Below are 27,283 nucleotides of genomic sequence, written 5' to 3' on the forward strand. Positions count from 1 at the left end.
ATTATATACCTAGTTCTCGGTATCCCGATGACCTCTCTATTCGTTCGATTTTTCCTTCATTAACCTAGTAACTGGATGTGGATAATCTTCCATGCGAGTATGTTATCTACATTCTGACGGTAATAGATAATATATCTCATGCACTCTTTGGTTGAAGCCTTTTGTTCTTCCCCAGTCGAGTAAGATTCGTATCCTTTTTTTATTTGGAAACGAATGTCCATCCTATAATCAATTTTTGCTTTTAGCCCTCTTTTGGATGATGAGTGTCTTGGGAATATTCCTCAATTCACGCTTTGGTTGGTCACCTATTATATGCCCAGTAACCGGTATCCCTGGTGTTCCTTCTTCCCTGCTCCCTATTATGACTTTTTGTCCCCTTGCGGAGTCAGATTCTCCTGAGCTGAAGTTTACCTTTTTTTAGGTCTTCCTCAGATGATTTGTGGATGTTTGATATCTCTCACCTTTATACCGGTCTTAGATATTCATTCTTCCCAGAGCATGTTGTTCTCTCACCCTTATATCGGCGTTCAGATCACATGTCCCTTTGAGCTTATTACCCAGTAACCGGTAATACCTCATCCCGTTGCTTCCCCAGAGGAGTCTTGTTTGGGTGTTTCCCTAGAAAAGTCCCTTAGTGGATTCTCCCAGCCTGAGTCCGGATTTTTATCCGAAATATCCATTACAGATAATTTTTGCTGTATTGGCATATTGCCCAATATATCCATCCTTGAGTCAGCTCGAGTTCTTCCATTGATTTATTTCATGGACTCCCTTCGTGTCTCTCAACAAGTTTCAAGTCGTGACCTGCTCACGCATTTTTATCCCTTTGCTCCCGATTAAAGTCCCTAGAGTCTATCCAATTTATGAATGTGTTACTCCAGTGGATTTTCAGTTGTTCCCTATTCCCTTTCTTTCTTTGTGGATGCATATCCCCACAGAGTGTTACCTTTGGCATACATACATCTGCATCATGAGGTCTCTTAGGGACCAAAATTCGTCTCTTTGTTATTATTTAAGCCCATTCTATCTCGTCGAGACGAAGATTTTAACCTTCACTTATCCGGCTAGAATGACCTTAAATAGGGGCATCTGTAAGACCCCAATTTTGACCCTAAGATCCCTAAAGGCATCATAACATTTCATTTGCATAGCCTTAAGGATCATTGAGCATTTTAGTTCCCATTGCCTTTGGGTGGGATCTCTTGTGATTGGTTTGGGATCACCAAGCATGCTTGAAATGTATATCATTGCTTTTCTCATTTTATTTACTAACCAAAAGCACAAAAATATGTCACTAACATCTTTTTTTTGTAGCTTGAGCAATCACAAGGTCCAAAGCTTCTAGGAGATCATGGGTGCAAAGATATGGCCAAGAGAAGATGAAGGCAAGCATGGAAATGGTTCCCAAAGCTCTCATCCACCAAATATGCCTCCCTAGTATCTCAATTCATCATTTTGATCAAAGAAATCAAAGGGTTTGAAGTTTGTGTCCCAGAGAGCCCTAATTCATCTGTGTACCAAGTGTGTCTTGCCCATGAAGCAACCTCAGCCCATGGTCAAATACAATCAACGGAAGTTCTCTAATTCATCATTTCATGCATATTTGAGCTTATTTGAGTGTCCTCAATCATCAATTCATCAAGATATGAGTTGTGGACTTGAGAAGTTGATCAGTCAATTCATCTGACTATTTTGAAATGCACTGAGACCTAACTTTTTATGTGTTGGTCAAATGGAGATGATCCCAGAAGCAAAACTGTTCTTAAGGACAATATGAACAACTTTAATGTTCATCCAAAATTTATTTGAAGCTTGTAAGGTCATCTCCTATTCCAAGACATTATAGGTCATTTTGACTGAAACCCTAATTTTATGTCAACTTCCCAAGGACATAACTCATTCATTTTTTATGATTTTGTCGTGGGATCAAATGAATTGGAAATATTATTGTGTCTACTTCAAATGTTATGTTGAAACAAAATTTAAAATCTCAAAAGAAATACATGTGATAATGCAAAACTTATAGGTCACTTTGGACCAAATGCATTGAAAGGCAAAAAAGTCCAACTTCAAGTGCCCATAACTTCTTTATCAAAAATCAAAATGATTAAAAAGTTAAGTCCATCTTGATTGTCTTGAAACGATCTACAACTTTGATGTGTTAAGTGTTTCCATTTGGGGCTTGCATCATCGAAAAAGAAGGGCTTGAAGTTGGACCAATTTGGCAAAATTCTCAAAGGCATGTTTTGCACTATGAACTTCATGGCCGGTTTTCATAAATTTCGACACTTCAAATGAGTTTTTGTCCAACATAACATTTGTTCCTTATCTCAAGGCCTTTCCAACCATTACCCATTTGCTTATGTTTGGATTTCCTAATTGGCCATTTCGAAGAGATGAAGTTTTAGGCACAATTATGGAATTCATGATGAAGCTTCATGCACAAGAAAATACCATTCAAAATGCACGTCCATTTCACTTCAGAATGAGCTCAACTTGCATTTTCATTTGATCTTGGGCCTCACATGCGCCTGTACAGGCCCATGCATGGAGGACCCAATTCTCATGCACACGAATTCTTCATGACCTTGCATCAGCTCCATCTATAAATAGAAGGCCTTGCTCACTTCAAAACTCAACCTAAAGGCGCCTAAAGCTCTGCAGAAATCAATTCCCAACCATACCAAAGGAACTAACTCCATTTTCTTCAAAACTTTCAGATCTGAAATTCAATTGAATTTGGTTGAATCTTCAGATCTAAGGTTCCTACACCTTCATCATCTGATCCATTGAAGTTCTGTTTTGCAAAAGGAGCTAAGGAAAGTGACTCAAAGCTTCACAATTCAAAAGTATTCATCAACTGGTTTTTTCTTCGAAACTCCTTATTCTTTGATCTATTGGCCTTGATATTGTGTTGTCTGAAGTCCTCTCTATAGAGCCATCATTGTTATATGTTCAATTTTTGAAATCCATGAAGTTCAGCATGAACACCATATTTTTCTCCTTCTGATTTCTCTTCCTATGGAGATCTAGAAGAGAAACTAATGGTACAAGGGTGATGTACATCACCCCAGCTTTCCAATGATACGAGGTTCACCTGTTTTCGTCAAGTTTTTAGAACCTGCAACTCTGGCCGAAATCTCCATGTTTGCCGGAGAAGACGGTGGTGTACACCACCGTCCGCTTGCCAGTTTGAATCCCAGTCGTTGATGATGATTTCCAGATGGAATCATGGCTCTTGGATCTTATGACTTTTTTTAATTCGACATGTTACTCAGTTGACTAAGGCATATGGTGAGCGCGCGCATGTGGAGCGTTTGATCAGCCGCGTCAATTAATGAGGCTTGATCAGACGCCTCTTTTTTTTTCTGATTTTCTTAATTTTCATTTTATTTCTTTTATTTCATTTAACTTCAAAAATTCATAACTCTCTCATTTTAATTCCAAAAAATATGGGACCAATTGCATTATTTCTCTTTTTAATTCTAGTTTCTAAAAATGATTTTTAATATTTTCTATTTCATCATTTGATATTTTTTGTGAATTTTCTCTTTTCTGGTCATTTTTAATTCATTTTAAATAGTTTTTGACATTTAAAAAATACAAAAATATTTTCTTAACCTATTTGAATGATGATGGATCTATGAAAAATATTCTCATCAATTTATTAATTGATTTGAGATTTATTTGAAATTTTAGTTCAATTAGGTTATTTTTATTCATTTTTAATTGATTAAAAATAGTTCCTGACATTTAAAAATGCTGAAATTTTTTGTCAAAATTTGTTTGACCTTGTTGAACTTCGGATAAATCACTTGGACCTTTCAAGGTTGATTTGAAGTGATTTTGAAGTTTGACCTTTCTTTATTATTTTAATTCAAGTTTATTTTGAATATTAAAAATGCCTAAAAATATTTTGTTCATTTCTTGACTTCCAATCTTCATCTCACTTCTGTTTTTGATTATTTGTCCATGATCCTCAATGTCATTTGTCAACACTTGTTGATTGGTACATTCTATTTCATTTAATGCCTTTTATTCTTTTCATTTACATTTTCCATCATCCATCTTATTCATCTCCTTCTTCTTCTTCTTTCTTTTTGATCAATGAGTTAAGGGTTGATAAGTTAGCAATGATTAGGGAGGCTTAATCTTCCTTGATTCAAATCTAATTCATCTTGATCAATTGATCAAATGAATGGCTTTGCATTAAGGATAAGTTGCTTCCTAAATCATGCAAATGACTTAAACCAATACAAGATCAATTCTCTTCTTCTTTTTGGCATGGCAAGTTGTTGGAACTTGGTTCACTAATCAAGACTTCTAACTTGTGTTGTTGCCTACATTATTATTCACCGGCCTCAGATAGTTGTGACTTCTACATAAGTCCAATTACGATTGCTTAACATAGCGCTAAATTTTCCTTATGGCACACTAACTACTAACACTAACCATTAACCATTAACATTTACTTTTATGCACCTTACTTTTATGCAATTTACTATTCTTGTACATATTATTCATTTGCTTTTTCCTTTGCTCGAGCACATGGTTATGTTAATGCAATTTGCCTTTTGCTCACTGGAGCACATAATTTTGTATATACTCTTGTGCTTGTGTTTTGTTTGACTGTTGTTGACCACAATACAAATAAATAGACAAATGGACTTAGACTTTAGGACTTTCCCTATGAAAAATTTGGAGTCAAAGAGCAACTAGGCATTGGGCCTTTAGAATGCCTAAATGTTGAAAGATGACCTTGAAAGGAGCAACTTCTAAACTCTTCTTGTCCATTCCTTGTTTATTTTGCTAGAATCTTTTGATGTGTGTGTTCTTGTGCTAGGGATTCCAACTTGATCTACATTGAGGAACCATTACCATGAGCCTTCTAAGAGAGAGGGACCCAAGATACATTGAGGAGCTTTCCAAGGGTTCATTTGATTGTTGATCGCTTGACTTTATGATTATGTGATTGCTTATTCCAAAGGATGGGAGCTACTTGGATCATCAATATGATCTCAAGAGAGGAACTCCATTTGTGGTTTTGCTTCTTATCCCTCACCCCTTGTATGTTTAGGACTTTAGCCATTCTTCTTCTTCTCTCCACTCTAACCCAAGCCAAAACTTTTGTGAAAACATTTAATATTTGTTTTCAAACATTAGAAACCTAAGCCTTATGCTTTTGATTTTCAAACTTTCTTTTCATAACACTTATTTTGAATTGAACTTCTAAGTCAACTTTGACCATTTTGTACATATTTTTCATTGGCAAATATAACCCATTCAAATATCCTTTTTGTGGTTTCAATGGCCACTTTCTTAATCAAATTTTTTCACAACCTTTAGTTATTAGGTTTGAGTTATCCTTGAGGTAGATGTAATGCTCACCTATATCCTTAGTGATGGACAATGAGTCTTCCATGCTTATTATAGGGTTAACCCCTCACTAGCATGTTGAAGCTATCCTCACATGGTGGATTTGTGGTTTTAGGTTGAGTTTTCTCCCTTGGATAACAAAAGACCTTAGGGCTTTTGGACCAATCAATTCACCAACTCATTTTGAGATTTTTACCCCAAACTACGAGGTTTTGATCCTAATCTTTTTTAAGATGGTACGTAGGCAATGGGTTCATCCATCCAAACACAAATGTAAATAAACTTGTACATTCTCTTCTCATCTCTTGAATCATGTTGTGACAAAATAATTTTCACAAAATACCAATCTTACAACGAATATGAAAAGGGCTCCCTAGGAGTACCTAGGATGTTTTCGGTGCTTAAAACCTTCCCATGGCATAACCAACCCCCTTACCCAGATCTTTGATATTTTTACTAGTTTTTGATTTGATAAAACTTTTAGGTTTTTGTTCGCTTTCTAACCATTCCTTTGGATAAATAGAAGTGCGATGGTGACTCGACTTGTATGGTTTACCTTGGATTTAGTAAATATCTCTAATGGTAACGAATACCCCGCTACAGAATTCCCATGGGGAATGCCGTCCAACTTAAGCCTGAAGGCTTTGCGCCTACATTTGCTTCCATGTCGGCATCTAGCCCGATCATGTCTTTGCCACCTCTCGTTGTGCACAGCTTACCTCGTTTAGAGGACACCATTTATCACTCTGAGCCGTCTGAGGGTCCCGATGTTTACGAGAAAATGGACGAAATGAAAGATCAGTTTCTTGAGCTGCGCAAGGAATTGAAGACGCTAAGGGGTAAGGACTTGTTTGGAAAGAATGCTGATGAGTTGTGTTTAGTGCCCAACGTCAAGATCCTGGTGATGTTTAAAGTGCCTGACTTTGAAAAGTACAAAGGGAACACTTGTCCACTCAGTCATCTAGTGATGTATGCTCGCAAGATTTCTACTTAGACTGACAATGATCAATTATTGATTCATTACTTCCAAGACAGTATGGCCGGTGTTGTGCTCAGATGGTATATGGGGTTGGATAGTGCAAGCATTCACAATTTCAATGACTTGGGAGAAGCTTTTGTCAAGCAATATAAGTACAACATGGATATGGCGCCTGATAGGGACCAACCGAGGTTTATGTCTCAGAGAGAAAAATAGACGTTTAAAGAGTATGCGCAAAGATGGAGGGAATTGGTTGCCCAGATCACTCCTCCCTTGGAGGAAAAAGAGATGACAAAGATCTTTCTAAAAACCCTGAGTTCATTTTATTATGAACGTATGATTGCTAGTGCCCCCAGTGAATTTACCGAAATGGTAAACATGGGGATGAGACTTCAAGAAGGAGTTTGAGAGGGACATTTGTTAAAAGATGAAGCATCGTCAAGTATGAGATATGAAGCAATTTTGGGAAGAAAAAGGACAATGAAGCGAATGCAATAAGCAGTGGGAGGCAGAGGAGGCCTCAAATCAGAAGGAGTCAACCACCCCGTCAACATCATCCTCAAGTATCTTCAGTCATTCTAGTATTTTCCAACAATCAATCAACACTAGTTCAACAACAACCACAACGTCAACAACAACAACCATAACAACGAATAAATACCTACAATAACAACAATACCAACAATCATCATCAACAAAACTTTGAGAGGAATAAGGTCTCTTTCGACCCGATTCCTATGTCTTATGCAGAATTGTATCCCTCTTTAGTTCTCAAGAACCTAACCCAACCAAGAAACCCGCCGTAAATTCCAGAACCACTTCCATGGTGGTATAAGCCTGAGCTCCGTTGTGCTTTTCATCAAGGAGTACCCGGACATGATATCGAGAATTGTTATCTGCTCAAGTATGAGGTTCAGAAGCTGATGAAGAGTGGAATGGCGTCCTTTGAGGACCGAGCGCTGAATGTGAAAGAAAATTCACTACCTGCCCATGGAAATTCTTCTGTTAATATGGTGGATGGTTGTCCTGGCGAATTTAAGGTTTTTGATGTTCGTTTTATCCGGAGGACCTTGGTGCAGATGCATAAGGATATTTGTTTGGTGAGTGATTGTGAACATGACCATGACGGTTGTGTTATCTGTAGTATTAACTCGAGGGGTTGTGAATTTGTAAAAAGGGACATCTAGCGACTGATGGATGAAGGCATGAGAGATTGGTAATTCAGTACAACAGCAGCAACAGTAACAATGTCAGCAATAGATCAGTATCGTCGTTGGTTATACGGTTAGCGGGCCCAGTCCCATATTCATCTGATAAAGCTATGTCGTATCAGTATAATGCTATAATGATAGAAGGTGGTCAAGCGGTCCCGTTGCCTACGACTAGCTCTGTAGTAAGCATTGCTGATGTTACCAATGTGAACCGCGGTGGTCGAATGTTTGGGCCGGTGTTCCCAAAGGATAAGGAAGAATCAGTTGTTAGTAAGAAGGTGGAAGTGCCTGTTGTAGATCCAGTTGGTGCTTCAAAGGGTAAGTCTGGTGAATCCGGCGATTTGAAGGCTAACGATGATGATGAGGTACTTCGATTGATCAAAAGAAGCGAGTTCAATGTGGTGGAGCAATTGCTCCAAACCCCCTCAAAGATCTCAGTGTTGTCTCTGCTCAAGAATTCTGAAGCACACAGAGAAGCACTGCAGAGAGTTCTAGAGCAAGCGTTTGTAGAACATGATGTTACAGCGGATCAATTCGATCATATTGTGGATAACATCACTTCTTGCAATAATCTTAGCTTTTATGATGAAGAACTCCCTGAGGAGGGTTGAAATCATAATCCGGCTTTACACATTTCTATGAATTGCAAAGAGGATGCTTTGTCAAATGTGCTTGTTGACACTGGGTCGTCACTGAACGTGATGCCGAAGTCAACTCTGTCAAAGCTATCATATCAAGGAGCGCCTATGAGGTATAGCGGTGTAATCATCAAAGCTTTTGACGGTTCGCGCAAGACAGTAATTGGTGAAGTGGAACTTCCAGTAAAGATAGGTCCGGGTGATTTTCAAATTACTTTTCAAGTAATGGATATCCACCCGTCCTCCAGCTGCTTATTGGGAAGGCAATGGATCCACGAGGCGGGAGTTGCTACTGCCACATTGCACCAGAAGCTCAAATTTGTGAAGAATGGCAAGCTTGTGATTATTGGTGGGGAGAAAGCACTGTTGGTTAGCCACCTGTCATCTTTCCCTTATGTTGAAGCTGAGGGTAAGGTTGGAACTCCTTTCCAAGCCTTATCTATTGCAGCTGAAAAGAGAGTTGGGGCACCCATGTCCTCATTGAAAGATGCCTTGAAGATTGTGGAAGAAGGCGATGTTGATTAGTGGGGGAACATGGTAGAGGTCTCCGACAACAAAGGCAAAACCGATTTGGGGTTCCAGAAAGGTTCATCAACTGCAAGGTGTGAAGATATGCAACTTAACTTCCGTAGTGGAGGGTTCATTCATGGCGATGAACAACACTTAGTTGTTGTGCTAGAGGATAACGAAGAGTAAGACTGCACCAATTTTGGGACGTGTGGAAAGGCTTGCAACAATTGGACTGCTGTTGATATTCCTGTTATTTTGCATCGATCTATGTAATTGCTTTTGTATGTTTAAAAAAAATCCTTCTCCTATGCCTAAGGGAGAAGTGAACATTGTTGGGCATTTTCAAATTGATCATTAATAAAATTAATTCAATTCATCCACATCTATGATGTCTTGTTTTTACTTTTTGCTTTATTCTGAAAATGGTAATCACAAAAAATATAAATAAACAATATAATTGTCCATCTGCATAATATTTGGTCACAAATTCACTTCTCTAAAATCAAAATATAAAATCATTATGCAGGTTGGTTTCTAACCCCATTGAATACAATGATCCTTCTCCTTCTCCAAATTTTGAATTCCATGTGTTCGAGGCCGAGGAGGAAAGTGATGAAGAAGTGAGTGATGAATTATCTCGTCTTCTTAAGCAAGATGAAAAGATCATCCAGCCGTTCGAAGAGCAGATTGAGCTAGTCAACTTGGGTTCCGAGGATAATGTGAAGGAAGTTAAGATTAGGTCTCGCATGTGTCCAGATGTTAAGAAGGGCTTGATTGATCTTCTTCAAGAGTATTCAGATATGTTTGCTTGGTCCTATCAAGACATTCCTGGTTTGGATTCTAAGATTGTGGAGCATAGATTGTCGTAGAAGCCAGAATGCCCGCCAGTCAAGCAGAGTTTGAGAAGAACGTATTCTGATATGGTTGTGAAGATCAAAGAGAAAGTGCAAAAGCAGATTGATGTCGGTTTCCTTGTGACCGCTGAGTATCCGCAATGGGTGGCCAATATTGTGCTTGTGCTGAAGAATGATTGAAAAGTCCGTATGTGTGTCGACTATCGAGATTTGAATAAAGCTAGTCCGAAAGATGATTTCCCCCTGCCACACATTGATATGTTGGTAGACAATACTGCTAAATTCAAAGTCTTTTCGTTTATGGATGGATTATCCGGATATATACAGATCAAGATGGAACCCAAAGATATTGAGAAGACCAAATTCATTACATCTTGGGGAATATTCTGTTATAGAGTGATGCTTTCGGTTTAAAGAATGCTGGTGCACTTTACCAAAGAGCAATTACTACTCGTTTTCATGATGTGATGCATAAAGAGATTCAAGTATTCGTCGACGACATGATTGCTAAATCAATTTATGAAGAGGAACATGTTAAGCATATATTGAAGCTATTCCAGCGTTTGAGTAAGTATAAACTCCGCTTGAATCCCAATAAATGTACTTTCGGTGTTCGTTTTGGAAAGTTGTTGGGCTTTATTGTCAGCGAGAAGGGTATTGAGGTTGATTCTGCCAAGGTCAAAGCAATACAAGAGATGTCTGCGCCCAAAACTGAGAAGCAAGTAAGAGGTTTTCTCAATCACTTGAATTATATCTCTAGATTCATTTCCCACATGACTGCCACATGTGCGCCTATATTTAAGCTTCTTCAGAAAGATCAGTCTTGTGATTCGACCGAAGACTACCAGAAAGCTTTTGACAGTATCAAGGAATATCTGCTTGAACCTCTAATTTTATCTCCGCCTGTTGAAGGAAGACCGTTGATCATGTATTTGAATGTGCTTGAAGATAGTATGGGTTGTGTTCTTGGTCAGCAAGATGAGACTGGAAAGACAAAATTTACAATTTACTACCTCAATACGAAGTTCACCGACTGTGAAACTGGTATTCTATGCTTGAGAAAACTTGTTGCGCATTTGCTTGGGCTGCTAAGCGTCTGCACAAATATATGTTGAATCATACCACTTGGTAGATATCCAAGATGGATCCAATTAAGTATATATTTGAGAAGCCTGCTTTAACTGGGAGGATTTCCCGTTGGCAGATGTTGTTATCAGAGTATGATATCGAATACCGATCTCAGAAAGCAATCAAAGGTAGTATCTTGGATGATCATTTGGCTCACCAACCGATTGAAGATTACCAGTTAGTGCAGTATGACTTTCCTGATGAAGAGATTTTGTACTTGAAAATGAAAGATTGTGATGAACCATTGCTTGAAGAAGGGCCAGAGCTTGGTGGCCGTTGAGGCATGGTATTTGATAGAGTTGTTAATCAGTATTGTAATGGCATTGGGGCAGTGATTATTACTCCTCAAGGCATGCATTTACCATTTACAACTAGATTGACTTTCAAGTGTACAAACAACATGGCATAATACGAAGCTTGCATTATGGGGCTTGAACATGCCATGAATCTCGGAATCAAGTATTTGGATGTCTTTGGAGATTCAGCTTTGGTTGTGAATTAGATCTAAGGTGAATGGGAGACAAATAAACCCGATAGAATACCATATATAGATTATGAGAGGAGGATTTCAAATTTCTTTACAAAGGTTGAGTTCCATCATATCCCTCGAGATGAAAATTGGATGGCAGATGCTCTTGCAACATTGGTGTCAATGATTGTGGTGGAGTATTGGAATGAGGTTCCGAATTTGTGTGTGATGTGCGCCAGCTCATGTGTTTGCTATTGAAGAAGTCAGAGACGAGAAGCCGTGGTATTATGCCATCAAATGTTTCCTCCAAATTCAAATTTACCCGCCTGGGGTATCTTTGAAAGATAAGAATACTTTGAGAAGATTAGCCGGTAATTTCTACTTGAATGGTGATATACTGTACAAGACAAACATCAACATGGTTTTGCTCAGATGCATGGATAGACACGAAGCAAACTTGTTGATGACAGAAGTGCACGAAGGTTCCTTTGGTACTCATTCCAATGGAAATGAAATGGCAAAGAAGATGTTGCGAGCAGGTTACTATTGGCTGACAATGGAATCTGACTATTGCAAATTTGTGAAAAAGTGACACAAGTGGTTACTATTGGCTGACAATGGAATCTTACTATTGGCAGAGATGACATTCATGTTCCTCCTACACTATTGAATGTCATCTCTGCCCCATGGTCTTTCTCCATGTCGGGAATTGATATGATTGGGATGATTGAGCCAAAAGCTTCGAACGAACATCGTTTCATTTTAGTGGCAATTCACTACTTCACAAAATGGGTTGAAGCGACATCATATGCAAATGTAACCAAGCAAGTTGTTGTGGGGTTTATCAAGAATCAGATCATATGCCGTTATGATGTGCCAAGCAAGATCATTACTGATAATGGATCGAACTTGAATAACAATATGATGGAAGCTCTTTGCAAAGACTTCAAGATTGCACATCATAATTCTTCTCCCTACAGACCCAAGATGAATAGGGTTGTTGAAGCTGCAAACAAGAACATCAAGAAGATCATTCAGAATATGGTTGTCACATATAAGGATTGGCATGAGATGCTCCCGTTTGCTTTTCATGGGTGTCGTACATCCGTTCGCACTTCAACAGGGGCAACCCCTTTTTCTCTTGTGTATGGTATGGAAGTAATGCTCCCTATAATGATTGAGATTCCTTCATTGCGTGTGCTCATGGAAGCCAAGTTGACTGAGGATGAATGGTGTCAGACCAGGTTTGATCAGCTGAATTTAATTGAAGAGAAGAGATTGACTGCCATGTGTCATGGTCAGTTATATCAGTAGAGAATGAAGATAGCTTTTGATAAGAAGGTCAGACCTCGTGTGTTTAGAGAAGGTGACCTTTTGCTTAAGAAGATCCTATCATTCAAGCCAGATTCTAGGGGAGAATGGACTTCTAATTACGAAGGCCCATATCTTGTTAAGAGAGCCTTTTTGGGCGGTGCTTTGATTCTTACAACTACGGATAGTGAAGAGTTCACTCGTCCTATGAACACAGATGCAGTCAAGAAATACTTCTCCTAAAAAAGAAAAGAACAGCTCGCTAAGTTGAAAACCCGAAAGGGCGGCTTAGGCAAATAAAAAGAGTCTCGGTGGATTGAAAACCCGAAAGGGCGATCCAAGCAAAAATTAGAGACGTAAAAACAGAAAGAATTTCCCGATGAGTTAAGTACCCTGTAAGACCCCAATTTTGACCCTAAGATCCCTCATGCAATTTCATCATATGCATTAGCATTGGGATCACACTTTGGCATCCTCCTTACCCCTCTTTCATTGGGTTTGTTTTGGGAGAGGTCACCAAGCATTTTGTGATTATATCATACTTGTATTTTATCATTTCACTAACTAAAATACCAAAAATATGTCTTTGTATCTATCTAACTCTTTTGTAGGTAGGGCATGATCTCATCGATTCATTGATCACATATAGGGTTTGAGACCCTCATGAACAAAGAGCACAACCAAGGATTGATTCAAGAATGGTTATGAACATCATATATGAGTCCAAATTGTTTCTACATGTTATCTTGATCAAGTTTGCTTCAAGAGTTTGAGGGTGATTTTCCTTGGAAACTCTAGTTTGACTAGGTATCTTGGGTAACTTTCCAACAAGCTATCGCACCAATTGATCAAGTTTCACAAGGTACACTTAAAATTTCATCATCTTATACATATATGATCTACTATGATCCTATAAAGTCAAGATAATTGAAGGTTAGCAAGTTGGTTGATGGTGGTTGGCCAGATGAATTCATCTTATCCAAACTGGGTCCCCTAGACCATGTCTCCTACAAGTTTCACCATATGAAAATGATTCCAAGAGAAAACTTAGTCTATTTTACATTCTAAACAACGTTCATATTGAGACTTAGAGCTATTTTTGCTTGGAAAATCATTTTCTATGTTGAAACATTATAGGTCATTTTGTCTAAACCCTAATTTGAAAGTCAACTTCTCAAGGCCACTACTTGCTCAATTTTTATGAGATGAAAAATTTCCAAGTTGCACAATCAAATTCAATGTGCCTACTTAAACTTGTATGTTTGGAGTGGGAGCTAATACAACTTTTTTGAGCATGTGATATGAGGCTACATTATAGGTCACTTTTGACCTATACCATTGATCAAGTGATTTTTCCAAACCTCAAAAATTCATAACTCTATCATTTCAAATCCAAATGACATGAAATTGGTGTCCATTTTAAAGTACTTTGAGAGATATACAACTTTGATCAAGACAATTTTCTTATTTGAAGCTCCTATAAAAAGTTAAGCAAGGTGGAATATTGAGACATATGGCTTGACACTTAGAAAATTTTTGATATGTCAAATTTACCAAACCTCCACCTTAAATATCTCCAAGTTCCAAGTTCCAAATGAAAAAGTGTCCAACATCAAACTCTCTCCTCTTGATCTCACCTATCCAAAGAGCTCAAAATCATTAATTTTGGATGAGAAATGCATAGGTTGCACATGGATTAAACAGGCTGATATCATTTGGCATGGATCAATCTTCAAGTGACAATGCACATGTACCTTGCAATCCAATCCATCTTCAGAGTATTTGATCATTCATTTGGACTTTCGAACCATCATTCCATGGGCCTATGCGCGCCCATGCAGCATGGCATCATCATTTTACCAAATTTCGAAAGTGGAAAGAGTGTGCAAATATCATTTGATTTCTCTATAAATTGAGGCCCTTATGCTCAGAATTCACACACACATTGCGCCAGCTTTGAATCCCCATTGAAAGCCCTTCACTCTAAGAGGATAACCCTGATAAATTTATTTGAATTTGAGCTTGAATCTCCACTATTTTGGAATTCAAATCTCCAGGAGTTCATTGCTTCTAAACCTTTCCATTCCTCTCCTGCAAGCAAGTGAAGTGAAGCCAAGCACGATTCAGATCAAGATCTAGCATGCTCAGACCTCCATTGAAGGTAATTTGCATAAATTTTAAACTCTTCGATTGTCCTTGATTCTTGCGCAATTCCATTAATTCTTGAGTTGTCTGAAGTCCTACCAATGTAGGCAAGAAGACTGAGTTGCTTTGAGGCCAAATCGAAGTAACTCAGATCATGACCCTCATTTTTCAATTCCACATATCTCTTCATATATTTGGAATTGGATGAATTGGAGGTGATATTCGTGCTCAGTGATGTTTTCTCTTTAAAATCATGTCCCTGTTTTGAATTTTAGTGATGGTTCATCTTTACTAGTCTGGTGGAGCTCACCGGGGAAGAAGACCGGAGCTCTGGCTCCGACGATGATATGGCTTGCATCTGGACCATGGGATCTAATTCTCACGTTTTAATCTTAATTGTGCCTTGTGAATACCATGTGTACAACGTGTTTTACTAAGGAACACATGGAACGCATGTTTTGGATCATCAGATTTGCAACCTCAATTAATGAGGGAGATCTGATGGTCCACGTGTCGCAACCTAAAAAATGGAATGCGAAAAAAAACAACCGGCGAAGAAAGACAGGAGAGTCGCCACCGTGCGTTATTTATACCAAAGGAGGGAAAGGAAACGCTCGAAGTAAACCTGGAAAAAGGAAAGGACAAGACATGGTCTCGCAACCAAATCTTGGGTTCGGGAGTCGATTATGCGAAGGGAAGGTATTAGCACCCCTACGCATCCGTAGTACTCTACCGGATCCACTTTTGTAGTTCTTGTCTAAAGGGTGTAGGTTTATCTAATGTGTTATTTACTAAAAAAAGGGGGGTCAAAAGAAAATGACTCGCACGGATGTCGCATCCACTGCATACGTATCTCATATGAATATGAGAATCAGAGTCTTCGTAGCTCGGCTACCTAGGGGTTAAGACTCGGGGAACTTTTTTGAACATGATCTACAGGTTTTATCCTTAGTTCACTCGTTTGGGATGGTTCTTACCTAGACTTCATGCTCGTGACTTGCAACAAACCCTTGATTCTTGGTTGATCCAATCCAGCCTTGTCAATATCAATGGAACTTGGGTATTGATAAGCTGTAAACCATAATCCACCAAAATGGATGATTGATCTTCACAATGACTTGATTCATCCCTTGACCTTTGTTTGCCTTGTGTGTGATCCCTTATTTGTGATTGTTGCATTCATGCATTTCATGCGCATCATAACATTAATCACACAAAATTTCAAAGAACTAAGGTGTCATTTGCAAATACTTTCAGACCATGGATTATGGACGAAGGAACACTAAGAAGTATAGTTTCAGATGTCCCGACTTGAAAGAGTTAAGGAAGCTAGCATCTTTTGTATTAGATCCCTTGGACTTCAAACAACACCATGGAAAGATTCTATCCATCTTGTCTGCTGATGTAGTTGAAGGACTCTTGAGTGTGTTGGTGCAGTTCTATGATCCTCTCTACCATTATTTCACTTTCCCAGATTTTTAGCTTGTGCCTACCTTAGAGGAGTATTCTCATCTTTTGGGGATACCTGTTTCTAATAGAGTTCCTTTTAGTGGATTGGAGGAGATTCCTCGGTCTAGTATTATTGCTGAAGCTCTTCATTGGAAGAAGTCTGAGATAGAGGCTCATTGGGTGAAGAAAGGAGGATTATTTGGGTTTCCATCTGTTTTCCTCATCAAGGAAGCTACCACTTTTGCTCAAGCTGGTAGTGTGGACGCTTTTGAAGCTATCTTTGTGTTGCTCATCTATGGATTAGATTTGTTCCCTAACATTAACGGTTTTGTTGATGTTAACGCCATTAGACTTTTCTTGATTGGGAATCATGTGCCTACTTTGTTGGGTGATATGTATTTCTCTTTGCATCTAAAAAATTCTAAAGGTGGTGGAACAATTGTCTGTTGCATTCCTCTTTTGTACCAGTGGTTTATTTCACACATGCCTCAGACGCCTGCTTTTATGGAGAACAAACAATGTCTAAGGTGGTCTCAGAGACTTATGTCAGCGAGAAGGGTATTGAGGTTGATTCTGCCAAGGTCAAAGCAATACAAGAGATGTCTGCGCCCAAAACTGAGAAGCAAGTAAGAGGTTTTCTCAATCGCTTGAATTATATCTCTAGATTCATTTCCCACATGACTTCCACATGTGCGCCTATATTTAAGCTTCTTCGGAAAGATCAGTCTTGTGATTCGACCGAAGACTACCAGAAAGCTTTTGACAGTATCAAGGAATATCTGCTTGAACCTCCAATTTTGTCTCCGCCTGTTGAAGGAAGACCGTTGATCATGTATTTGAATGTGCTTGAAGATAGTATGTGTTGTGTTCTTGGTCAGCAAGATGAGACTGGAAAGACATAATTTACAATTTACTACCTCAGTACGAAGTTCACCGACTGTGAAACTGGTATTCTATGCTTGAGAAAACTTGTTGCGCATTTGCTTGGGCTGCTAAGCGTCTGCGCCAATATATGTTGAATCATACCACTTGGTAGATATCCAAGATGGATCCAATTAAGTATATATTTGAGAAGCCTGCTTTAACTGGGAGGATTTCCCGTTGGCAGATGTTGTTATCAGAGTATAATATCGAATACCGATCTCAGAAAACAATCAAAGGTAGTATCTTGGATGATCATTTGGCTCACCAACCGATTGAAGATTACCAGTTAGTGCAGTATGACTTTCCTGATGAAGAGATTTTGTACTTGAAAATGAAAGATTGTGATGAACCATTGCTTGAAGAAGGGCCAGAGCCTGGTTCCCGTTGAGGCATGGTATTTGATAGAGTTGTTAATCAGTATTGTAATGGCATTGGGGCAGTGATTATTACTCCTCAAGGCATGCATTTACCATTTACAACTAGATTGACTTTCAAGTGTACAAACAACATGGCATAATATGAAGCTTGCATTATGGGGCTTGAACATGCCATGAATCTCGGAATCAAGTATTTAGATGTCTTTGGAGATTCAACTTTGGTTGTGAATCAGATCTAAGGTGAATGGGAGACAAATAAACATGATTTAATACCATATAGAGATTATGAGAGGAGGATTTCAAATTTCTTTACAAAGGTTGAGTTCCATCATATCCCTCGAGATGAAAATTGGATGGCAGATGCTCTTGCAACATTGGTGTCAATGATTGTGGTGGAGTATTGGAATGAGGTTCCTAATTTGTCTGTGATGCGTGCCAGCTCATGTGTTTGTTATTGAAGAAGTCAGAGACGAGAAGCCGTGGTAGTATGACATCAAATGTTTCCTCCAAATTCAAATTTACCCGCCTGGGGCATCTTTGAAAGATAAGAATACTTTGAGAAGATTAGCCGGTAATTTCTACTTGAATGGTGATATACTGTACAAGAGAAACATCGACATGGTTTTGCTCAGATGCATGGATAGACACGAAGCAAACTTGTTGATGACTGAAGTGCACGAAGGTTCCTTTGGTACTCATTCCAATGGACATGAAATGGCAAAGAAGATGTTGCGAGCAGGTTACTATTGGCTGACAATGGAATCTGACTGTTGCAAATTTGTGAAAAAGTGACACAAGTGTCAAATTTATGCTGATAAGATTCATGTTCCTCCTACACTATTGAATGTTATCTCTGCCCCATGGTCTTTCTCCATGTCGGGAATTAATATGATTGGGATGATTGAGCCAAAAGCTTCGAACGAACATCGTTTCATTTTAGTGGCAATTCACTACTTCACAAAATGGGTTGAAGCGACATCATATGCAAATGTAACCAAGCAAGTTGTTGTGGGGTTTATCAAGAATCAGATCATATGCCGTTATGATGTGCCAAGCAAGATCATTACTGATAATGGATCGAACTTGAATAACAATATGATGGAAGCTCTTTGCAAAGACTTCAAGATTGCACATAATAATTCTTCTCCCTACAGACCCAAGATGAATAGGGCTGTTGAAGCTGCAAACAAGAACATCAAGAAGATCATTCAGAAGATGGTTGTCACATATAAGGATTGGCATGAGATGCTCCCGTTTGCTTTTCATGGGTGTCGTACATCCGTTCGCACTTCAACAGGGGCAACCCCTTTTTCTCTTGTGTATGGTATGGAAGTAGTGCTCCCCATAATGGTTGAGATTCCTTCATTGCGTGTGCTCATGGAAGCCAAGTTGACTGAGGATGAATGGTGTCAGACCAGGTTTGATCAGCTGAATTTAATTGAAGAGAAGAGATTGACTTCCATGTGTCATGGTCAGTTATATCAGCAGAGAATGAAGATAGCTTTTGATAAGAAGGTCATACCTCGTGTGTTTAGAGAAGGTGACCTTTTGCTCAAGAAGATCCTGTCATTCAAGCTAGATTCTAGAGGAGAATGGACTCTAATTACGAAGGCCCATATCTTGTTAAGAGGACCTTTTTGGGCGGTGCTTTGATTCTTACAACTACGGATAGTGAAGAGTTCACTCGTCCTATGAACGCAAATGTAGTCAAGAAATACTTCTCCTAAAAAAGAAAAGAACAGCTCGCTAAGTTGAAAACCCGAAAGGGCGGCTTAAGCAAAAAAAGAGCGTCTCGGTAGATTGAAAACCCGAAAGGGCGATCCAAGCAAAAATTAGAGACATAAAAACAGAAAGAATTTCCCGATGAGTTAAGTACCCTGTAAGACCCCAATTTTGACCCTAAGATCCCTCATGCAATTTCATCATATGCATTAGCATTGGGATCACACTTTGGCATCCTCCTTACCCCTATTTCATTGGGTTTGTTTTGGGAGAGGTCACCAAGCATTTTGTGATTATATCATACTTGTATTTTATCATTTCACTAACCAAAATACCAAAAATATGTCTTTGTATCTATCTAACTCTTTTGTAGGCAGGGCATGATCTCATCGATTCATTGATCACATATAGGGTTTGAGACCCTCATGAACAAAGAGCACAACCAAGGATTGATTCAAGAATGGTTATGAACATCATATATGAGTCCAAATTGTTTCTACATGTTATATTGATTAAGTTTGCTTCAAGAGTTTGAGGGTGATTTTCCTTGGAAACTCTAGTTTGACTAGGTATCTTGGGTAACTTTCCAACAAGCTATCCCACCAATTGATAAAATTTCACAAGGTACACTTAAACTTTCATCATCTTATGCATATATGATCTACTATGATCCTATAAAGACAAGATAATTGAAGGTTAGCAAGTTGGTTGATGGTGGTTGGCCAGATGAATTCATCTTATCCAAACTGGGTCCCCTACACCCTGTCTCCTACAAGTTTCACCATATGAAAATGATTCCAAGAGAAAACTTAGTCTATTTGACATTCTAAACAACGTTCATATTGAGACCTAGAGCTAGTTTTGCTTGGAAAATCATTTTCTATGTTGAAACATTACAGGTCATTTTGTCTAAACCCTAATTTGAAAGTCAACTTCTCAAGGCCACAACTTGCTCAATTTTTATGAGATGAAAAATTTCCAAGTTGCACAATCAAATTCAATGTGCCTACTTAAACTTTTATGTTTGGAGTGGGAGCTAATACAACTTTTTTGAGCATGTGATATGAGGCTACATTATAGGTCACTTTTGACCTATACCATTGATCAAGTGATTTTTCCAAACCTTAAAAATTCATAACTCTATCATTTCCAATCCAAATGACATGAAATTGGTGTCCATTTTAAAGTACTTTGAGAGATCTACAACTTTGATCAAGACACTTTTCTCATTTGAAGCTCCTATAAAAAGTTAAGCAAGGTGGAATATTGAGACATATGGCTTGACACTTAGAAAAGTTTTGATATGTCAAATTTACCAAACTTCCACCTTCAATATCTCCAAGTTCCAAGTTCGAAATGAAAAAGTGTTCAACATCAAACTCTCTCCTCTTGATCTCACCTATCCAAAGAGCTCAAAATCATTAATTTTGGATGAGAAATGCATAGGTTGCACATGGATTAAACAGGCTGATATCATTTGGCATGGATCAATCTTCAAGTGACAATGCACATGTACCTTGCAATCCAATCCATCTTCAAAGTATTTGATCATTCATTTGGACTTTGAAATCATCATTCCATTGGCCTATGCGCGCCCATGCAGCATGGCATCATCATTTTACCAAAATTTGAAAGTGGAAAGAGTGTGCAAATATCATTTGATTTCTCTATAAATTAAGGCCCTTATGCTCAGAATTCACACACACATTGCGCCAGCTTTGAATCCCCATTGAAAACCATTCACTCTAAGAGGATAACCCTGATAAATTTATTTGAATTTGAGCTTGAATCTCCACTATTTTGGAATTCAATTCTCCAGGAGTCCATTGCTTCTAAACCTTTCCATTCCTCTCCTGCAAGCAAGTGAAGTGAACCCAAGCACGATTCAGATCAAGATCTAGCAAGCTCAGACCTCCATTGAAGGTAATTTGCATAAATTTTAAACTCTTCGATTGTCCTTGATTCTTGCGCAATTCCGTTGATTCTTGAGTTGTCTGAAGTCCTACCAATGTAGGCAAGAAGATTGAGTTGCTTTGAGGCCAAATCGATGTAACTCAGATCATGACCCTCATTTTTCAATTCCACATATCTTATAATATATTTGGAATTGGATGAATTGGAGGTGATATTCGTGCTCAGTGATGTTTTCTCTTTAGAATCATGTCCCTGTTTTGAATTTTAGTGATGGTTCATCTTTACCAGTCTGGTGGAGCTCACCGGGGAAGAAGACCGGAGCTCTGCCTCCGACGATGATATGGCTTGCATCTGGACAATGGGATCTAATTCTCACGTTTTAATCTTGACTGTGCCTTGTGAATACCATGTGTACAGCGCGTTTGACTAAGGAACACATGGAACGCATGTTTTGGATCATCAGATTTGCAACCTCAATTAATGAGGGAGATCTGATGGTCCACGTATTTTTGGATTTTTTTAATTTCCTTTTAATTCCATTTTCTTCAATAATTTATAATTAATTTAATATTGATCCAAAAAATATGGGACCTTCACCAAAAAATTCCAAATATTTTTCTCTTTCATATTCTGAATTAAAATTATTTTTTGGATAATTATTAATATTTTTCATGAATTAATTGATTTTTCATTTGTTTTTAATTGTTTACAAATATTTTTAGGTGTCCAAAAATTCTGAAATTTTTTCTCCAACGTCCTTTGACCTTGTTTGACCTATGATAAATCTCATGGCCATTTATTTGGTGTTTTGTTGAGATTTTAGGATTTGGACAAAACATATTTGAACTTAATGCATTATTTTAATATTTTTAATTGAATAAATGTCATTTTAATTGTGTTGACCATTTGTATTGACTTAATTGAGTTCCTTATTTGTTGTTGGGCCTTGGTCAAGGTTGATTTGACTTTGTCAAGTTAATATTATTGGATTTAGGGGATTGATGGAATATACATTCCATCTCCCAAAATGAATGAATAATATTAATTTGGTAAAAGTCCTCCTTTGACCAATCTGTGATCTCATTCATCCCTTTTCCTCTTCATCTAATTCCCCTTCTTCATCCATTCATTTCCATTTGGCCAATGACATCTCAAAGTCCTAATACTAGTTGATTGAAAGATTAACATGAGTATGGATGAGATTAGGCCACACCTTTTGCATATTATTTTTGTGGGTGGTATGTTTTATGAGCATAGTCCATTATACTATGTCTCTAACATGCATTAACACCAAAATTCTATTGCCCAACCTCAAATAGTTGTGGCTTCTACATAAGTCCAATTACGATTGCTTAACATAGTGCTAAATTAGTGACATAAAAGGCATAAGCATTCTAGTTAGTGAGATTGTAAGTCTCCTCTCTTCCATGGTATTGTGTAGAAACTTGGCCTTCTTTCCTTCCTTTGGAAGATGTTTTGGTTTAAGGATCCATGCTTGTGGCAAGTGGGTTGAGTGTTCTCCAAAGAATGTCTTGAAATCAAAAGCAAAACAAAACTAACTACTAACTTACTAACCATTAACTTTTAATTTCAAGATTTTACTTTAATGCAATTTACATTTAGCACTTTATTTCATCTGCCATTATACATATCATTCTAATTGTTTATGTTAAAGTAATTTTCACTTTGTCCACTTGGACCATATTGTGTGATATTATTTTGGTTGTATATACCTTGTTTGCTTGTGTGGTCTTTGACCATTAATGTACATAAATAATAACAAAAACACTAAAAAAAAAATTGAGTGGACTGTTGGTTTGATCTTGACCAATTGGACTTAGAACTTAGGCAACATTCCTTTGCTAATGGACTTGGCCAATGCCAATTTGTTGAGGAATTAAGTGCTTGCAATTTGAAATTCATCTGATACATCACTCAAGATGTCTCCAATTCATCTGCCATGTTGATCATTGTTAAGCTGTTATGTTGAACATGTGACTTGTGGAATTCATCTGTTGCATGGGCTATTTTGAAGAAGATCAAAAAGTGGATAATCTTGGATGAGACCATCTTTATTTTATGCCTTTGCTCTTCAAGATTGATATAATTGTGCATTTGTGTATTGCTTGATTCTAAAAAGTCCAAAGGGAATTTTGGATTTTTATTGACATACTTGTCTATTGGATGGCTCCCATTTGGTCAGATCTTTTCAACTTTAAACTTGTAAATTTTGTGCATTGGGTAGTCTCTTCATCTTCTTCCCATTTCTATAATTTCAAAATCTCTCCCTCCAATTTTAAAACCTTCTTTGTGTGAACTCCTCTTGTTCTAAACTTTGACCACTTTCAAAAGAGATAAAAACTCTGGCCTTATGCCATTGCATTTTCAAACTTATTTTCTTAAATCAAACATGTAAATAAACTTAACTATACTTAACATAAACTTTCAAAAAGCCAAAAAGAACAAACTCATTCAAACCATTTTAGGCCTTTGCGCCTTCCAATCTAATTTTTTGGTAAAATCAATATACTCATTTTGAAATTTATAGCCCGAACTACGAGGTTTTGATCCCTTATTTATATGTTGGTACGTAGGCATAAGACCGAAGGTCCTGTCAAACACAAAAATATAACTAATCAATTCTTTTCTCATCCCCCCATTCTATCTGTTTGTAAACATCACTTTGTACAAAATACATATGCACACAAAAAGGGCTCCCTGAGAGTACCTAGGACACTTTGGGTGCTAACACCTTCCCTCTGTGTAACCAACCCCCTTACATGTGATCTCTGACTTTTATTAGTTTTTATTTGAAAAATTCTTATTAATTGGGTTTTGTTCATACTTTTTCCCTTTTCCCTTGGAAACAATAAAAGTGCGGTGGCGACTCTTGTTAATTGATCTCTAACTTGTCAATAGCTTGATGATCATGAGTTTCTCGCTACAGAAGTTAAGTGGCGACTCTGCTGGGGAGTAGTCTCTAGTGGGTTTAGCCTACTTTTTGTGTGAATATACTTGTATATATGTGATGTTTGTACATATGTATGTGTGATATAATCTTCTTGTTGTGCCTTGTGATCTCTGAGTGGTGAGATAAGTTCTACCCCGAACTTGAGTGCAATTAAGATAAGAGGATGGTATAGTCATCTTCGACCTGTGTGGAGTAGTCCTTAACAAGTTGGCTTGAGATCCATCTGCTCAGTGGAGACTCCTTTGGATTTGGAAATGTCACACATGTATTTGTGGTTAGGCATTATTATTTCTTATTGGGTCTAAGAAGCTGAGCACCTTAGAACACCTAACCCATCTTGGCCTATTTAGGACGTAGTGCGGAAACTGTTCAGGTGTAGACTTGATAAGAGTTGTTACATGATACTACACTCAGACGAGTTTCTCTTGAGAATATTATGGGTCGATGAGTCAGTCATCTTAACCTGTAATATCGGATAGATGGGATTAAGACTCAGGGAACTTTTTAGAACATGATCTACAGGTTTTATCCTTAGTTAACTCCTTTGGGATGGTTCTTACCTAGACTCAATGCTCGTGACTTGCAACAAACCCTTGATTCTTGGTTGATCCAATCAAGTCTTGTCAATATCAATGGAACTTGGGTATTGATAAGCTGTAAACCATAATCCACCAAAATGGATGATTGATCTTCACAATGACTTGAATCATCCCTTGACCTTTGTTTGCCTTGTGTGTGATCCCTTATTTGTGATTGTTGCATTCATGCATTTCATGCGCATCATAACATTAATCACACAAAATTTCAAAGAACTAAGGTGTCATTTGCATATATTTTCAGACCATGGATTATGGACGAAGGAACACTAAGAAGTATAGTTTCAGATGTCCCGACTTGAAAGAGTTAAGGAAGCTAGCATCTTTTGTATTAGATCCCTTGGACTTCAAACAACACCATGGAAAGATTCTATCCATCTTGTCTGCTGATGTAGTTGAAGGACTCTTGAGTGTGTTGGTGCAGTTCTATGATCCTCTCTACCATTATTTCACTTTCCCAGATTTTCAGCTTTTGCCTACCTTAGAGGAGTATTCTCATCTTTTGGGGATACCTGTTTCTAATAGAGTGCCTTTTAGTGGATTGGAGGAGATTCCTCGGTCTAGTATTATTGCTGAAGCTCTTCACTTGAAGAAGTCTGAGATAGAGGCTCATTGGATGAAGAAAGGAGGATTATTTGGGTTTCCATCCGTTTTCCTCATCAAGGAAGCTACCACTTTTGCTCAAACTGGTAGTGTGGACGCTTTTGAAGCTATCTTTGTGTTGCTCATTTATGGATTAGCTTTGTTCCCTAACATTAACGGTTTTGTTGATGTTAACGCCATTAGACTTTTCTTGATTGGAAGTCATGTGCCTACTTTGTTGGGTGATATGTATTTGTCTTTGCATCTAAAAAATTCTAAAGGTGGTGGAACTATTGTCTGTTGCATTCCTCTTCTGTACCAGTGGTTTATTTCACACATGCCTCAGACGCCTGCTTTTATGGAGAACAAACAATGTCTAAGGTGGTCTCAGAGACTTATGTTTCTCACTAATGATGATATCGTTTAGTATGATTCGTCCTTAAGTAGTTTTGAGATTATTGATAGTTGTGGTGAATTCCATAATGTGCCTCACATTGGTACACAAGGAGGAATTAACTACAACCCTGCTTTGGCTCATCGTCAACTTCGGTTCCCCTTGAGAGACAAACCTAATAACATGTTGTTATAAGGTCTTTTCTATCAAGAGTGTAAAGATCCCCAACATTTGAAGCAGAAGATTGTGCGTGCTTGGCATAATGTGCATAGGAAAGGAAGATCCGAGCTTGGTCCGCGCAATTGTGTAGCTTTGGAAGCTTACACTCTTTGAAGATGCCTTATCCTTGTGAAAGACCTATGTCTATGGCTATGGCATGATGTTAACAGTAGCGCCACAATCTACCAACACTTTGTTGATAGTCACACCTTCCACTTTAGCCCTAATCAACAGAGGTTTCATATGACTCTTCATAGTCATTGTGGGCCTCTCAAAAATTGCTTCTTAGCTCTCAATAGAACCATCATTCAACACAAAGTAACATGACTTATGTAACGCCATTTCTTCAGCGTCGGCATCGTCTCCCCAATCCTTCACCTCAGTAACACAATTGTATTCTTCTGGTAGAATTGACACCATGTTGACTAAGATATCCAAACTTGCTTCTGATTCTGAATTGAAGTCATCAGTAACCTCATCAGAACATTTCTCACTTGGTCGACGGACATACTCCCTGATCCGGTCTTTAGCTGCAATGTCGACCCTCACAACAACTCTCTTTCCAGAATCAGCCATATTAGCCATACCTCTTTCAGTCTGCTTGAGACGTTGAAAACGTCTCCATTGAGTTCTGGACATGGGGTTTGTAACACCCCGATAAAAATAAGATAATTATTCAATTTAAGTTAATATTATATTTTATTAATTTAATTAAATAATTAGAATTATTGGATTATTATTATTATTATTGGAATAATATAATTTGGAGTTGGTATATAAGTTGGGAATAAGAAAAAGGGTTTTCATTTTGGTAAAGAGTTTCACGTGAAAAACAGAGGAGCGGCTGAAAAGTGGAGAAAGGGCAAAGAGGAAGAGTAAGAGAGCAAAGGTTGGAGAAGAGAAGAGCTTGAAGCTAAAAGGATTGCCGGATTAACTCAGGTAAGGGGGGTTTATCGTCGTTTAATGGGTATTATGGGTTAACATGTAATGGGTAGTGATAAACCGTTGATTTGACCCTAATTGGGATTGTTAAATGCTGAGAAATTGTGTTGGATAAGTTGTGTTAAAGCTGTAATTGAATCTGTATTTGAGTGTGTTGTGATTTTCCGAACGTAGAGCTTTTTACAGAATTGGAATCGGAGGTCCGGAAGTCCTCCAACGGCGGAAAATGCGGAGAATTCTGCATTCTGCTTTGTGTTAGCGCAGGAACAGCTTTATGTCTTGCGTTAACCGGTTAACCCAGGGTGTTAACCGGTTAACACTGTTCTGAATTGTGAAAAATTGTTGTCTTGTCTGCGTTAACCGGTTAACCCAGGGTGTTAACCGGTTAACACTGTTGTGAGTTGTGAAATATTGTTGTTCTGTTTGCGTTAACCGGTTAACCCAGGGCGTTAACCGGTTAACACTGTTGAATTATGCCAGAAAGCGTGTTCTATGTTGCGTTAACCGGTTAACCCAGGGTGTTAACCGGTTAACACTGTTGAAAAGTCGAAAAATTGGTATTTAAATGTTGT

At 38.1% G+C, this 27,283-nt stretch overlaps 1 protein-coding gene across 1 annotated transcript in view; it reads left to right on the forward strand.

Moving 5' to 3' along the window:
- The window catches only part of LOC127081292 (uncharacterized), a 64,383-nt gene extending 42,993 nt beyond the window's left edge, over window positions 1–21,390 (forward strand). Inside the window, exon 3 of the mRNA XM_051021564.1 lies at window positions 21,276–21,390. Within this exon, the coding sequence (XP_050877521.1) occupies window positions 21,276–21,390 (115 nt within the window). The remainder of the gene's footprint in view (window positions 1–21,275) is intronic.
- Window positions 21,391–27,283: the final 5,893 nt, after the last annotated feature.

This window comes from Lathyrus oleraceus, chromosome 5 (assembly GCF_024323335.1).
Source record: "Lathyrus oleraceus cultivar Zhongwan6 chromosome 5, CAAS_Psat_ZW6_1.0, whole genome shotgun sequence".
Taxonomy (NCBI): Eukaryota; Viridiplantae; Streptophyta; class Magnoliopsida; order Fabales; family Fabaceae; genus Lathyrus; species Lathyrus oleraceus.